Source organism: Morus notabilis, unplaced genomic scaffold (genome assembly GCF_000414095.1).
Source record: "Morus notabilis unplaced genomic scaffold, ASM41409v2 Scaffold261, whole genome shotgun sequence".
In the NCBI taxonomy this organism is placed as follows: domain Eukaryota; kingdom Viridiplantae; phylum Streptophyta; class Magnoliopsida; order Rosales; family Moraceae; genus Morus; species Morus notabilis.
Genome location: NW_010363042.1, coordinates 187,131 through 202,972, shown reverse-complemented (window position 1 = coordinate 202,972; position 15,842 = coordinate 187,131). Strand labels below are relative to the sequence as shown.

The 15,842-nt window shown below is 36.5% G+C and overlaps 2 protein-coding genes and 2 non-coding genes across 9 annotated transcripts in view; 2 read left to right on the top strand and 2 right to left on the bottom strand.

Moving 5' to 3' along the window:
* LOC112092569 overlaps positions 1 to 3,922 on the bottom strand; it is a 9,209-nt gene extending 5,287 nt beyond the window's left edge. For all 3 annotated transcript variants that reach the window (XR_002902645.1, XM_024169067.1, XM_024169066.1), the window contains exon 1: positions 2,976 to 3,922. Coding sequence is in view for 2 of the 3 variants with exons in the window: in XM_024169067.1 (XP_024024835.1) it covers positions 2,976 to 3,669 (694 nt within the window). In the remaining variant the exon portion in view is untranslated. The remainder of the gene's footprint in view (positions 1 to 2,975) is intronic.
* LOC112092572 lies at positions 3,305 to 3,411 on the top strand. The gene has a single exon (XR_002902649.1). It is a non-coding gene; the product is annotated as a small nucleolar RNA R71 (small nucleolar RNA).
* A 5,196-nt stretch (positions 3,923 to 9,118) lies between the features above and the next one.
* LOC112092571 lies at positions 9,119 to 9,225 on the top strand. Its single transcript, XR_002902648.1, has one exon. It is a non-coding gene; the product is annotated as a small nucleolar RNA R71 (small nucleolar RNA).
* Positions 9,226 to 10,597: 1,372 nt separating this feature from the next.
* On the bottom strand, positions 10,598 to 12,998 carry LOC21399706 (ankyrin repeat and SAM domain-containing protein 3). 4 transcript variants are annotated; one of them, XR_002902646.1, is made up of 3 exons: positions 12,650 to 12,998; positions 11,377 to 12,364; positions 10,598 to 11,118 (listed from the first exon to the last, which is right to left on the bottom strand). XR_002902646.1 is itself a non-coding variant. In XM_024169071.1 (2 exons), the coding sequence occupies exon 1, from the start codon at positions 11,826 to 11,828 to the stop codon at positions 11,403 to 11,405; it is 426 nt and encodes a 141-aa protein (XP_024024839.1). In that variant the 5' UTR covers positions 11,829 to 11,854; the 3' UTR covers positions 10,598 to 11,118; positions 11,377 to 11,402. The 4 variants fall into 4 exon arrangements, 2 of the variants coding, with proteins under 2 accessions (XP_024024839.1, XP_024024840.1); XR_002902647.1 differs by having other exon boundaries at positions 11,423 to 12,364; XM_024169071.1 differs by lacking the exon at positions 12,650 to 12,998 and having other exon boundaries at positions 11,377 to 11,854.
* Positions 12,999 to 15,842: the final 2,844 nt, after the last annotated feature.

The following is a 15,842-nucleotide window of genomic DNA, read 5'->3' as shown; positions in this document are numbered from 1 at the left end:
CCCTACAAGATAATTAGCAAAATCTGCAAACCAGGGAATTTCAGTAACATGTGAATTAGGAGAACCGGTAGAGATAGAAAAAATTTGTTCATCAGGAAACTCCTCATTTATGTCCTTCTCATCCACAATTGTATTTTGTAGCCTTGAAAGGTGGTCAGCCACTAGATTATCTGTCCCCTTCTTGTCCTTGATCTCCAAGTCAAATTCTTGAAGGAGGAGAATCCATCTTAGTAGTCTTGGCTTAGCATCTTTCTTAGCTAAAAGAAACTTCAAAGCTGCATGGTCAGTGTAAACAATGACTTTTGACCCCATTAGATATGATCTAAATTTATCAAAAGCAAATACTACAGTCAAAAGTTATTTTTCAGTTGTGGCATAATTCAATTGAGGACCGGTGAGAGTGCGACTTGCATAATAGATGGCCTGAAAAACCTTGTCCTTTCCTTGACCAAGCATGGCCCCCACTACAGTATCACTCGCATCGCACATCATTTCAAAAGGAAGGCTCATATCCGGTGGTACTACAATAAGGGCGGTCACAAGCTTCTCTTTCAACACTTGAAATGCCTACAAGCACACATCAGAAAACTCAAATTTATTTTCTTTTATGAGGAGATTAGAAAGAGGTTTTGAGATTTTTGAGAAATCTTTGATAAATCTCCTATAGAACCCTGCATGCTCGAGGAAGCTTCTAACAGGTTTAACTGTGATAGGTGGAGGTAAATTCTCGATCACCTCAACCTTTGCCCTAACAACTTCAATCCCCTTGGAGGAGATCTTATGCCCTAGAACGATCCTTCTTGAACCATAAAATGGCACTTTTCCCAGTTAAGTACGAGGTTCGTTTCTTCACACTGCTGCAAAACCAAAGATAAATGATGAAGACAATCTTCAAATGTTAGACCAAACAATATAAAGTCATCCATAAAAATTTCCAAAAATTTTTCGTTCATGTTCGAGAAGATTGCCATCATGCAACGTTGGAATGTTGCTAGTGCATTACAGAGGCCGAGAGGCATTCTTCTGTAAGCAAATGTGTCATAGGGGCATGTGAAGGTTGTTTTCTCTTGGTCCTCGGGGGCAAAAGTGATCTTTTCTTGTGGCATCATTTAATTTTCTATAGTCAATACACACACGCCACCCTGTAACAGTTCTAGTAAGTAGTAATTCATTATTCTCATTTTCACCCACTATTATCCCACCTTTCTTTGGTACTACTTGTACCGGACTAATCCATGTACTATCAGAAATAAGATAGATATAACTGCGTCGAGTAATTTGACCACTTCCTTTTTTACTACCTCCTGTATTGTTGGATTGAGGCGGCTTTGTGGTTGGACCTTGGGCGTGAAATTTTCCTCCATGAGGATCTTATGTGTGCAAATGGATGGGTTGATCCCCTTAATGTCTGCTATGGTCTAACCTATTGCCTTCTTACGTCTTCTTAGAACTTCTAGCAATTTGTCTTCCATTTCACCTGTTAATAAAGAAGAGATAATTACAGGAAATGCCTCTTGTTCTAAATAAGCATATTTGAGATAAGATGGAAGGACTTTGAGTTCTAATTTTAGCTTTTGTTCTTTCATGTCCTCATAATTCTTTGGATTTATTTCCAACAAATTTTCCAAATTTTCAGCTTCCTCTGGACATGTGCTATCCCCATCCATAGCAATGTATCTTTCTAGAGGATCATCCTTAAGTGCTTCCCTTTGGCACTCCTCAACAAGATCATCAAAGATGTCCACCTAAAAACAAGAAGATGATAAAGAGTCAGAAGGATGTTTCATAATTTTATACATGTCAAATTCCATTTTATCATCATTCACTCTCAGAATGAGTTTTCTTGTTGCACATCAATCAAAGCTCTTCCCGTGGCTAGGAAAGGCCATCCCAATATTATAGGCACTTCTCGGTCTTCTTCCATGTCAAGGACAATAAAATCCACGGGGAAAATAAATTTATCCACTTTTACTAATACGTCTTCAATAATTCCCCGTGGTCTCTTTATTGACCGGTCTGCCAATTGTAAGGACACAGTGGTTGCCTTAACTTCTCCTAAACCAAGCTTCCTGAAAATTGAAAGAGGTATAAGATTAATTCTTGCACCTAGATCACATAAAGCTTTATTAGAATATGAATTTCCTAAAGTGCAAGGAATAGTAAAACTCCCTGGATCTTTCAATTTAGGAGGCAACTTATTTTGTAGAATGGCACTGCATTCTTCTGTCAACATGACTGTTCCACGTTCTTCCAACTTTCTTTTGTTGGACAAGGTTTCCTTCAAGAATTTAGCATAGCTGAGCATTTGTAACAAAGCTTCAGGAAAAGGAATGTTAATTTGCATTTTCTTAAAAATTTCTAAAAACTTAGAAAATTGCTTATCTAGCTTATCTTGCTTGAGCCTTTGTGGGTATGGAAGAGGAGGCATGTATTTTTCAGACGTTAAGTCCGAATTCACTGCCCTTTTCCCTTAGCTTTCTTATTCAAATCCAACCTCTCCTCTTGAGTGGTTGTTGTTTCCTACTCTTCATTAATGGTTGAGTCCTCTTGTATGTTGGACCCGGCCACCTTAGTATTTGGCTCATCCAGTTGTTTCCCACTCCTCAATGCTATGGCCTTAACTTGCTCCTTAGGGTTCTTTTCGGTGTTGCTCAGGAGGGAGCCTTGTGTACGTCCTGAAACCAGGTTTGCAAATTGCCCTATTTGAACTTCTAGATTATGAATTAAGGCTTCTTGATTCTGAAATCTTGTTTCAGCCGTGCTTAAGAACTTAGCCATCATATCCTCCAAATTTGATTTCTTCTCTTGAGGTGGGAATCCGGGAGGTCGTTGCTTCACATTATTTTGATTCCAAGCAAAGTTCGGGTGATTTCTCCATCCCGGATTATAGGTGTTGCTATACGAGTTGTTTTGCCTTTGGAAATTTGATACAAAGTGTGCCTACTCATAAAGTGAACTATATGAGACTTGGTTACCTGTTTGGCATTCATGGTTCGGGTGGCTGCCTCCACAAAAATCACATGTAATTGATATTGGGAGTTGTAATCCATCCATCTTCTTATTGAGAGCCTCCATTTGTGCTGCCAAAGATGTGATTGTCTCAACATTATGCAAACCCACAGCCCTCCTTCCAGGGAGTCTTTCGGCAGGCCATTGGTAAGAACTTGTAGCCATTTCATCTAGCAACTCATAGGCTTGTTTAGGTGTTTTTCTCATTATTGTTCCACCTGCAGCTGCATCAATCATATTGCGGATTATGGCAGTAGAACCATTATAAAATGTTTGTACCTGAAGCCATATTGGCAGCCCGTGGTGAGGACACTTTCTCAGTAGATCCTTAAAGCATTCCCATGCCTCATAGAGTGATTCATTCTCTACCTGCAAAAACACATTAATTTCGTTTCGCAATTTTGCAGTTTTCGCAGGTGGAAAGTACGTACCTAGAAATTTTTGTGCCATTTGCTCCCATGTGGTGATGGATCTTGAAGGTAAAGAGATTAACCAACTTTTTGCTTTATCCTTCAATGAGAATGGAAAAAGCCGCAGACGAATAGCATCTTCCGACACTCCATTGTGCTTGAAAGTATCACAAATTTCCAGAAAATTTTCCAAGTGGACATTGGGATCTTCTTGTGATAAGCTTCCAAATTGTACCAAGTGTTGGATCATTTGAATGATGGCCGGCTTGATCTCAAAATTATTTGCTTGAATTGTCGGTCTTCTCAAAATTAAATCACAATAAGTGTAAATTTCTAACTCAATCCTCGACAACGGCGCCAAAAACTTGATGCGATAAAATTAACACTAGCAAGTGCACCAATCGTTCAAGTAATAAAGTCATGAGTAAGATATCGTTTGCCAATGAGGATTGGTAAAATTCACAAATAAAGTGATTAAACTGACTATATTATTCGAGATTGCAAAATTGGGAGAATGTGAATTAAAACTAAATAAAGATTAAAAATTAGATAAATGTAAAGATGCAAGATTTAAGAAAGAATTCAAAGAGAGAAAACGTTAGAGAATTGATTTCACCTACACGGATTCATCTATAAGCTCAAAAGAATGAATTTCAATTATTATTAACCATGAGATGGTAGAATTCCCTAATGTTTAATTATCCATATTTCGGATCTAATCAACTATCACATATATCCTTAACTTTAAATATCCTTATTTCATGTCTAATCTAGATTAATTCAATATGAGATGCCTTAGAATTTGTGAAATCCTTTTTCGGTTAAATTTCTCTCTCAGTTACAACTTAAACTGACCACGTGAATTTTCTTGAATCCCTATTTGGTTACTCCTCGTCCACTCATGGCATGTTCCACATTTTGCTTGACTATTATTCACATCCAAGATTCAATTCACAATATAATGTTTCCTATCACATAACTTCTCTATCCAAAACATCACTATGATCAATTCCCAAATTAAATCAATGAAAAGCTCTAAGAACAATAGAACACACTCTTCACAGAAAAATAATAAATTGCAACTCATTCAAATTGAAATTCAGAAATCATAGGTTTAGATTCATTAATCTCTAACTAAAAGTATTAAACCATAATAAAATTAAATAAAACAAAGACAAATCTAGGAGACATCACCATATGCTTCACGGAAGAAGAAAAGAAGAAAGAATGGTAAATCTCAATGGCTGAACTTTACAAATTTTTCTCCACCAGGAATCAGCCACTCCCAGCAATAATCTCTCTAGGTCAACTCCAAAATTCTGGCTGAATCCTCCTCCAAAAGCTCTGGGCAAATCCTGGCCAAATCCTCTTCCAAAAGCCTTGGGCAAATCCATTTTCTCCTCTTTCTCTCTCTGGAATATCCCAGCAAAAACAACCCGTTTCCCCTGGAATATTCCAGCCAAAAATCTCTTGTTTCCCTTTGGAATTCCAGACCAAAAATCTCTTGTTTCCCTCTAGAATTCCAGACGAAAAAATCCTTCACCAAAAGCCCTGGGTTAATCTCTTTTTTTCCCTCTTTCTCTCTGCGGGAAATCCCAGCAACAACTTTTTTCCCTCTAGAATATCTCCCCAAAAACTCTCTGGAATATCCCAGTAAACACAACACCCCCTGGAATATCCCAGTAAACACCCCTCTCGAATATCCCAGTAAACACAACTCCCCTTTCCCGTTCCTAGAATTCCCTTTTAAACCTGATTCTCTCTACCCCAAATCTCTCTCTCTCTCTTAGCTACACACTCTCTCTCTCTGCCCGGATCTTCCTCTGGTTTCCATCTTCAAACTCTTGGTTAGATAGGGTTTTTTCCATTTTAGTCGCAACTTCTTATCTTCTCCCAGGCAGCCCCCAACTCCAGCGTGCAATCTCAGGAAGCACTCTTTACAAATGAAAGCCCTAAATCCAGCGTGCAATCAGAGGAAGCAAAACCGTGTGGCTAGGAAGAATGAAACACAATGTTGTGTGGCTGGGAATAATGAAACACAATGTCGTAGTTGGAAGAAATGTCTTCCGTGTGGGTTTGTATGGGCTGAAATTTGGGCCTTTTAATTGTGGCTTCTCAATGGACCGAGAATGGCCTTTTAATTTTGGCTTCTCAATTGTGGGCTTTTATGGCGGATTATCAAACTTGCTTTCTTCTTGCAGAGTTAGATTAAAAAGATATCAATTTGCTAATAAAATACCTTAAAACTAGTTAATATTAAACTTGCAAGAGCTTAATAAATCGGTATAAAACCAACTCATCAGCTTACTTTTCAACACTCTCTCCACTAATGTACATCAACACACTATCAAGGATCAATATGACTTTTTAGGCTTAAAATATAGGCTAGAGTGAAGGTAGTATATGAGGTAATATTTTGGCTCAAATCACATTTTAAACACATCAACAATTCTAGGACCCAAGAAGAGCTAAAATAGCACACCCAAGTAACACCCCCAAACTTGATTTTTACTTACTTTGCCAACCATTTTTTTATTTTTTTTTTTTAACAAATCCCCTCTGTCCCCAAACTTAAAATCTACATTGTTCTTAATGTAGCAAAAAGAGCAAATAGGGTAAAGGAAACTCTCTTCTCTGTTTTTTTTTTTTCATTTTTTTTCTTTTCATATTCATCATAACAAATAAGTTTTCACAACAACATGCTTCCTCCCATAAACTAACACAGCTCAATGTGTCCTAGAATGATTAACATGCTTATAGGTGAGGGGTAGAAAGTTGGAAATTTATTAACTAGGCTAGGCTAAAGATGTGGGTAATAAAGAAAAGGGTATAATTAGGCACAACGGGGTATACAAGGGATTCAAATTATAAAGGTTGGCTTGTAAGGCTCAGACGGCCCAAATATGGCCTAAATCATGTCCTCGATAAATGATTAATCTAGGATTTCGCCTCAAGAGTGTATCAAGCAAGTTCTAGAATTTGTGAGAACTAAGTATAGAACACATGTACAAAATCTGTCTCCAAACATTCAAGATATCAATGACACAAAGCTGAGTGCTCAAATGAAGAAAAATCACAAATATTGAAGAAGACAATCATTAAGAAGTTAAGGACAAAACTTGATGGAAATCATCATTTTCTAAAAGCTATGCTTAATCAAATCACATTCATCAAGGGTTCAAGAGAATTCACCCCAAAAACACACCAAACATCAAGAAAACACAAGACTCTAAATTGTTTTTTTTTTTAAATGCAAAAACAAAAAAGAATATATACAAAGACAACCAAAGTTCTCCCCCCAAACTTATCAAGCACAATATCCTCAATGTGTAGGCAATCAAGAACACAAGGAAAGGTTTAAGAAACTCCCCTATGTCAATTTGGCACTTAGGCTTCAATGCTTGCTCGCTCTCTTGAATTGAATCCGTTCCTGAAGCTTCGGCGCTTGCACCTACAAAAGAGAAACACTAAAACAAAGTAAAAAGTTATAAAAAATAAAAACTAACACTTGAAAGGAAGGAAAACAAGACAAGGTTTAGAAAATTTGGGTTGCCTCCCACGGAGCGCTTGCTTTAACGTCTTTAACCGGAAGTTTAGAGAGGCGTTCATTAAAGAGTGGCCACCCATAGTAAGTGTCATACACCACTACAAATAGATCTTTGATTGTGATGCCCTTAAGCTTGGCATGATTTTTGCAGTTTAGGCACGTTGCACCAACAAGATTTGGCTTCGGAAGGTGACGGGCTTGATTGGAGAACTTCATTTTTGGTTCGGGCTCAATGTAGTATGGTGGCGGTGATAATGATGGCCAAAATGGGTCGGATGGCGGTGTGCATGTTAGAACGATTGACGAGCTCAAGTCAATGATTTCTTGTGTTCTTTCATCCTCCTTCGATGACTCTTGCGCCTCAAATTTCCTTATAGGTCCTTGTGCTGTTGTTTTGGAACCTAACCAAGCTAACTGCTCCATAGGTTCATCTTCACCCTCGTCAAAATCTAATGACGAGGATAGCTGCAACAAGTCCGTATGGCTACTACTCTCAAGCTCTTTAGCCACCAAAGAGTTAATGACTGATATTGCAGAACATTCCTCCACCTCAGTTGGAAACTCCATTGCCTTAAATACATTAAATGTCACATGCTCATCCTGCACTCGCATGGTTAGCTCACTTTTTTGCACATCAATTAGGGTGCAGCCTGTAGCAAGAAAGGCCTTCCCAAAATGATTGGCACTTCTCTATCCACTTCATAGTCAAGAATGATGAAGTTAGCAGGAAAAATGAACTTGTCCACCTTTACTAGTACATCCTCAATCTTTCCTTCAGGAAATGCAATAGATCTGCCTGCGAGCTGTAAAGACACTGTGGTAGGTCATGCTTCTCTGATTCCCAACTTCTTGAAAATGGACATTGGCATCAAATTAATGCTTGCTCCTAAGTCACATAAAGCCTTACCAAAATATTGGTTTCCAATTGAACACGGGATAGTGAAACTTCCCGGATCCTTCAGCTTGGGAGGGAGCTTATTTTGCAATATGGTGCTTCATTCCTCTGTCAAAGCCACCCACGTTTTGAATTCTAAAAACTGGCATTTTTTAGTGACCAAGTCTTTCAAGAACTTAGCATAATTTGACATCTGTTCTAAGGCTTCTACTAGTGGTATATTTATGTGGAGCTGCTTAAAAACGTCCAAAAATTTATGAAACTGTCCCTCTTGTTGCTGTCATTGAAAACACTGAGGAAATGGTGGAGGTGGTCTGCTGTTATTAGTTTCTGCCGCTCTAGAATGCTGCGAGAATGTTGTTGCTTTCTGCATATCAGAATATGGTTGTTGATTCCTTAACTGTTCTTCTTGTGGCTGAGTTCGATTCTCCTCCTCTTGGATTGAAGTAGGCTCTGTTTGAACAGCCTAGGGTCTTGTCCTTGGCTTTAGCTTTTTTCCACTCCTTAGTGAAATAGCCTTGCAGTCCCTTCTCTTCGTGGATCCTCAGTGTTGCTTGGGAGAGAACCTTGAGGTCGATTGTTCAAAGAATTAGCAATTTGCCCCATCTGGTTTTCTAAGTTCCTCAGTGCTGCATCATGACTCTGAATTTTTGCTGCACTCCTAGCTATAAATTCTTTTAGCAAACTCTCCAAAGAGTTAGATTGATCTGCAGCTTGAGTTCTTTATTGTTGATGTGGATACCCTGGTGGATATGTGGGTCTGTGATAAGCATTATCCCCACTAGAACTTGCTCCTTGGTTACTCCATGCCAAGTTTGGATGTTGCCTCAACCCTTGATTGTGAGGATTCGAATAAGGATTGTTGTTCCTGTTGAAGTTGGCCACATAACATACATAAGCTGGATTGGAAGGGCAATCTTCATAAAAGTGACCCTCTCCACAGTAAACACAAGAGACTCCAGCAGTTCGTACAGAATTTACACATGCTGGCATGTTCATTGCTTTTAACATATTCATCAAGGATGACACTTGAGCTGAGAGTGCAGTGATGGCATCAAGTTCATGAATTCCGGCTGCCTTCCTAGCATTGAGTCTCTCGGTTGGCTATTGATAATTGTTATTGGCCATCCTCTCCAAAATCTCTTAAGCTTCGTTGTAAGCTTGGTCAAAATAGCTCGACCAGCTGCGGCATCAACTATAGTCCTTGTTTGCCCATTGAGGCTATTATAAAAGGTCTCCATTTGAATCCAATGAGGGATCCCGTGATGAGGGCATTTCCGCAATAGCTCTTTCAATCTTTCCCATGCTTCATACAGAGATTCCCCATCCGCTTGTTGGAATGAGGTAATGTCATTTCTGAGCTTGGCTTTCTTGGTTAGAGGGAAGTATTTCATGAGGAATTTCTCTGCCAAATCATTCCATGTCGCCACTGAATCCGGTGGCAAAGAATTCATCCATGCTCTAGCTCTATCCCTCAAGGAATAATGGAATAATTTCAGCCTTAAAGCTTCTTCTGTCACCCCCGGTAGCTTGAAGGTGTCACTCACTTCTATAAACAATCTAAGATGAAGATGAGGATCTTCTGTTGGCATCCCACTAAACTTTCTCACGGTTTGGAGCATTTGGAACATCATTGGCTTAAGCTCAAACTGAGGCGCCTGAATCTCTGGCCTCACTATTCTGAGGTTAAGTCCATGTAGCATGGGCACATCCTACTCTCTGGTGGCCCTATCCCTGTCATCTACCATTGCTGGTTGGGGAACAAGATTGTTGGCATTCACTTGTTGCCAATTGTTTTCCACATTTGCGGCTACTCCCTCTGCCATACCTTCGACAACAACAAAGCCTTGATGCTCTTTTCCCCTAGCTAAGAATGTCCATTCAATCTCTGCATCCAAGGGTAGCAACTCACGGTCTCGCTGGTAATTCATGCAAAGAATTCCAAAAGCCTGAAAGTGACTGCAAGTCAAGAGAAAGAGAATAAAGTAAACAAAAAAAAATCACTTCTACAAATACTTTCAATGATTTCAAACCCCGACAACGGTGCCAAAAACTTGCCGTGTGATTTTTATGTTCGCAAGTGCATGTGTCGCAGACAAGTAATAAAGTGTACATAGTATAGATATCGTTACATAGAGAATGAATCACCAAGTATACATGCAGAAATCAATTAGTTTACCCGTTAAGAATGATAAAAAATTGACTATTCAGAAATTATCCAGTTGTTTTAAATGCAGAAATGTAAAATAAAATATAAAAAAAGATTAACTATAAGATCAAGAATGCTAAAATGGAGTGTATGCAGTGAAGTAAATCAACTAGACCTACTAATTTCCCCTTAGTTGCAAATCTGACAGAGAATGCTGCATGGATGCTATAGCATAAATATCCTGTTAACAGAAACTCATTTATTGTGCATAAGATTCTTCTGAAGTCTTTATGTCTACAGATTCTTCAACCATTTCCAGCATATTTCTATGTGAATCTAATTTTAAAATGCAAATTAAGCTCATATTTCTTTATGTTATGCAAGATGAATAATATATTCTTATACCATTCACAAATCAATAAACTCAAATAAGATTATTGAACTTGCATCATCTATATTAAATCCAACTAAAATTAACCTTTTCAATATTAATATTAATCTTGTATTCAATGATTAATGGCCAGTCAAAGACAAAAATAAGCATTAAGCATACATAGATGAACAAGAAATAGAATTAATCAACATTCTTTAAGCAACCATCATCCTTACAACCTCGGTTCTATTAGCAGATCTAACTTAATAATTTAGTTCATAAAGGTAATTGTAAAAATCAAATTTTCAGAATAATCCATGTCTTAATTAATAACAAAAATAACAAAAGAATCAAGCTAATAGAAAGAAGAAGAATTGAAGAGCTGAATCTTGGATCTTCTAGAATTTCTCTTTGTCCTTCCCTTCGGATCCTCCTTTCTGCAGCTCTCTCTCTTGAATTTTTCTTCCTTTTCTCACGTCTCTGGTACTTGGTTTTTCTTTCGATACTGTACTGCCTGATTTCCTTCTATATTTGCTCTTCTTCTAGAAAGCACTTCCTTCTTAGGGCAATAGAATGACTGAGGTGTCAATTGATAAGGGTTGAAGTGGTCCCCACTACTGTACAACTCAATTAGCTCACATGGGTTTTTTATCATTTTCTCCAGGTAGTGCGTTGATGTCATATCACTTGCCAACTGCACTCAGAATGCTGCAGCAAAATGCTACTGCTTTCTCCCTACAATTTGCAAAATCACAACTTAAAGCATATTTCAACATCTTTTTAATTCAAATCACTCCTTAATCCGAAAGCCAGAATTTAGCAAGATAAAATGCAAAACTAGAAAATTTAAGTTAAAACACAGAAGAAACAATAAAATACACTCTTAGCTAAACAAACTTTAAGCTGAAAATACATAAGATAACTCTAATTTCTTAAGAGTTATCAGTTACTTTTCTGCACAAAAGTAGGTAACAACAACAAAAACAAGAGTACCTATATATTCTCAGACGATTAAGGAGTCAAGCAGAAAGATCTCCACCTCTTAGCTGTTGAATTGCGTTATACAACTTCCGCCGAGGCCCAACAGCGAAGACTCCCATCTCTTTGAGATCTTCAAGTGTAAGTAGCAACAAAGCTTCTTCATCAACCTCATGCATTTCAAAAGCATCAGCATACTTACCGAACCCCATCTCCTCCAGCCAAGTCCGAACGCAATTCGTGTCACCTCCTTCAGATTTTATCTCATCCCATACACCACCACATTTAGTTGCTTCATTCTCTTCAAAACACGTATCTTCATTCCAGTAATCACCGAAGTCACCTTTTCGATGCAGATCATGATTGGATCCATAGGCATCACATTCGTAAGCCTCCTTGCTTGTGGCCGGCGTTTCACAATCAGACATACCCTTGAAACCATCACAATTGTAGTATTCATCACACATGTTGAATTTGTACCCCTCAAACTCCTTTTCCCGTCTTGCTCGCTAAACTCTGGACTACGTGTAGAACCCCAAGCACTTCCAAAGACACCATTGTACCCTCTCCTACTCTGCCCCCGCCGCTTCATTACCCTACATTTTCGGGTTATGTTACCGAAATCTAACGTGGATTTCACCATACCAGTTCGATCTAACCTCATGAATTCGACAGCCCTCAAAGAGTTCGGGTTCTTGTTCTCTCTGTTCTGTTGAGAGTCAGCCGAATTTCGCGGAGAGACTCCGGGGTCCGAAATTGTCAACTCAGAGTCCTTCTCAGAAAACCCACAAATCAGATTTTGCCCTCTCTCACTAGGGTTCCCAAAATCATTCTTCCACCTCTTGTGCCCTAATTTTTCCTTAGTAGTAGTAACCTGAGAAAACCCACATGCAAATGCTGCAGAAGTATCTCCTATTTCCCCTAACCTAACATTTGGACGTCTCTGCCTCTTTGTATTCATGCTTAGTATCAACATTATACACAAACCCTAAAATTCAAAAACCTGAACATAACCCCAAAATCCAAAACCAATAATTACAACCCAGAATCACCAAAATCACAAATTAACACCAGAAATTGAAAACATAACGAAAACTCAGATACAAAAACCATCCAAAGTAACTATAAAGCTTAATAAAGTATATATGATGCTTAGCTCTAAAAAAAAAAAAAAAAAAAAAAAAAATGGAAGAACAAGAAACTCATAAGCACAAAAAATTCCTACTAGAAACAAGAGTTATATCTCAATCATCAGAAAGAAATAGAAAGAAAAAGAAAAGAAACGAACCTGTTCCAGGGGCAAAAGTTCCATCAGAGTTTTAACTCTTTAGCATATCATGTGACTGAAAATCAAAATGGGCGTTTTTTTTTCTTTGGCACATCAAAATATTCAAACCAACAGGAAATGAAAATGGTTAGCTAATTTGGTTTGATGTTCGTCCGTTTCCTTTTGAAGGAAATCAATCAAACGAGCGGAAGAAAACACTTTGAGACTTTTTTCCTTCTTGCTATTTGTCTGTGACTACGAGAACAAGCATTTCGGAATATTGGACCAAGATTATGACAACCTTAAAAATGGGTTGGGGAGTTCATTATAAATATGGAAAGTTTTGGACTCAACTTGAAAAGATCGTGTGTATTTGGAGGAAATGGTCTAGACGACAAGTGCTGCTGATGAAACTGATCTATAAAATTTTGATGATATCAATTTATAAATGGTTAGTGCAGCATCCGGTTGTACGTAGACATGGATGCAGAAGATAGATAGTTCTCGGAGATAGTGGGCTCAAGTTCTTAGAAGTTTCTTTACTTTTCTTGTTAATAAAGAAAAAAAAAATTGGAAAAGGAACTAGGAAAGAAGATTCACGAACAAATTTCATTAAAAGAATATTAAATATTAAAAGAAAAGTAACATTTGGATATGCTCAAAACTCAAATCCATGCTGGAAATCCAGCCAGATTCACTTCTACTAACCAATAGGTTATAGGCAAATACGTACTCTCCTCATTAGGCAAATCAGGGGAAACTGAAGTAGCAACCTGTTTGGTGTCTTTAGTAATAAAATATAAAATATCTAAAAATCATGTCAAAGGTTGTTAAAAGAAGTATTTAAATTTTTAAATTTTATTCAACAAAAAAAATATATATTTAAATTGATCAATGCTTATCCACACAACATGCTATTTCAGTTCACTTTTTCATAATTTTTTGGGATTTCTGTTTTGTTTTGTTTTGACCATAACTAACTGTTTACTCGCGTATTGTAACGGATAAAAGTTATTAATCATACAAAAAGTTAATAATTTTTACAATGTATTTGAACTTTTGCTCTTGCTTGTTCTTTGCGTTTTTTAGCTGCAAGATGCAAATTTTGAATGAATTAGTACCAACGATTTGAAAAGGTAAAAATGTTTTGCGTATATGTAATGTAAATTAAGATATTTAGAAATAGTCATATTACTTCTTTTTTGGACCTTTTTAGGTTGCTTCCTTTGATTGAGAACTAAAGCGATAAAAAGGTTGTTTAGATATATATTTAAAATCATGAATATTGTTTTTTATTGATAAATAATATAAATTAAAAAATGTATCTTACCTTATGCTTAATTTTTTTGGATCTGGGGTTTGTGAATCTATCAATGTTGCAGTTGATGTTTGTGGTCGTGGTATTAGACTTTAGATATCTGTTGTCTTTGAGTAAGGACTAAAATGATAAAATATTGTTTAAACACGTATTTAAAATAATAAATATTCTTTTTATATATAATTGATATAAATCAGTGGATTTATTTTACCTTTTTGCTGACTTTCTTGGGTCCGATGTAGGTGTTTTGTTTCATAAGTGGTTACCTTCATAAACTGTTGAAAAAATACTTAGATATTGTTTGACTAACATTACTGTAAAAACTGCTACAATCGGTCCTCTCATTGATTTCTAAATATTTTCATCAAATTGATCTACTTTGTGTCCCCATAAGGTGACCTGAAGTTGTTCAATCCTCCTAGAAAGACAAAATGGAAAAAGGGAATTATAATAGGAAATTTTGGATAATGTAAAAGTTTTGTACTCTTATTAAGTATAAACTTTTTCACATGATTAGGATAAAATGTATGTGGAGTTTATTTACCTTATGTTTTATACCATTATAGTGCAACGTGATGTTGATCTATTGTTGACGCTTGTCTGTTCAATTGTTTGCACCCTTGTTATGACTCTAATAACATCTATTGGTAGATCAATAGAAAATGTTAAGAACGTAGATTAATAAATTAACAGTGTTTTTTTTTTCTTTAAATAAGTGATTCATATTACCTGTTAAAACTTTGACTGTTGGTATTCTTTGTTGAAGCTGGTTAAACTCAGTAAAGTAAATCTATGAAAGGGAATGTGGGATGCTTCTGCGATGATTGGGACCAAGGATGTTGCACTTGTGAATTGAAGCATTGCAATATGAGGCACAATTTTATATGTTGGCTTGTTTTGAGCTACAAAGAAATTGCTAATGTCATATATATTGCCTAGTTGAATTTTTTGCGAGATAGTTTTTGAGTCATGCGCTCGAATTGATCCTTGGATGCTTCATGCTGCGAATGAAAAAGATAAAATTGTTATTCATTTTATAGTATTTGATATTAGATCAATTATAGTATAATATAGTGTTTATAAAAGTTATCACCTCCTCATCAACTAAAAGGCAGTCAAGGCTTGTTAAGCGCCCTGTAGTAAAGTCATTGTTTGTCCATAATCAGCAAATTCTTACTCAGATAGTTCCATATGGTTTTAGTGCACGAATTGTTGTTGCCATTTTTCCTGATTGTCAAGAATTAAAAAGCAATTTTTTAGTACATAAATGAGTAATTTTATTGGATGTGTTTTTAATTTTTTGGTAATAGAGTATTTCAATGGTGTAAAATTAGCAATGTAAAAAAATGATTGTTTAGTATATGAGTCAATAACTTTATTAGTTATGTTTTTAATTTATTGGTAATAGGGCATTTCAATGATGTAAAATTAGTAATATAAAATGTTGGATATATCTTTAGATCATTGGCAGTGGAGTGCTTTAATGGTATAAAGAAAGTAATATTATGTGTATTTCAAATGACATTTTCTATTATTATACGACACTGTACAAAGTTTGTCGATAATATTTTTTAAATGGTTTGGATATATTTCTAGGTTATTGGCAATGGAGTGTGTTAAAAGTATAAAGGTAGTAATATTATATGCATTTTTAGGTAGCGTTTTATATTTTTATATGACATTTTGCAAAATTTCTTTGTAGACAATATTTTTTACATAGTTTGGATATTTATTAATCGAATCATGAATTAGTATGTGCAATCCCTTTGGGTTGTGGTTCTGGATAAAGTAACATATAATTGTCCATGAGTGAAAATTTCACTTTCTAAATATAATCCAATTTTATTTAAGGATTGTCCTTGACTTTTATTTATTGTCATTGCATAACAGATTTAT

What these genes read in the sequence shown, in the direction of transcription:
- LOC21399706 (XM_024169071.1), bottom strand. Translation starts at nt 11,828, where the DNA reads ATGTGTGATGAATACTACAATTGTGATGGTTTCAAGGGTATGTCTGAT.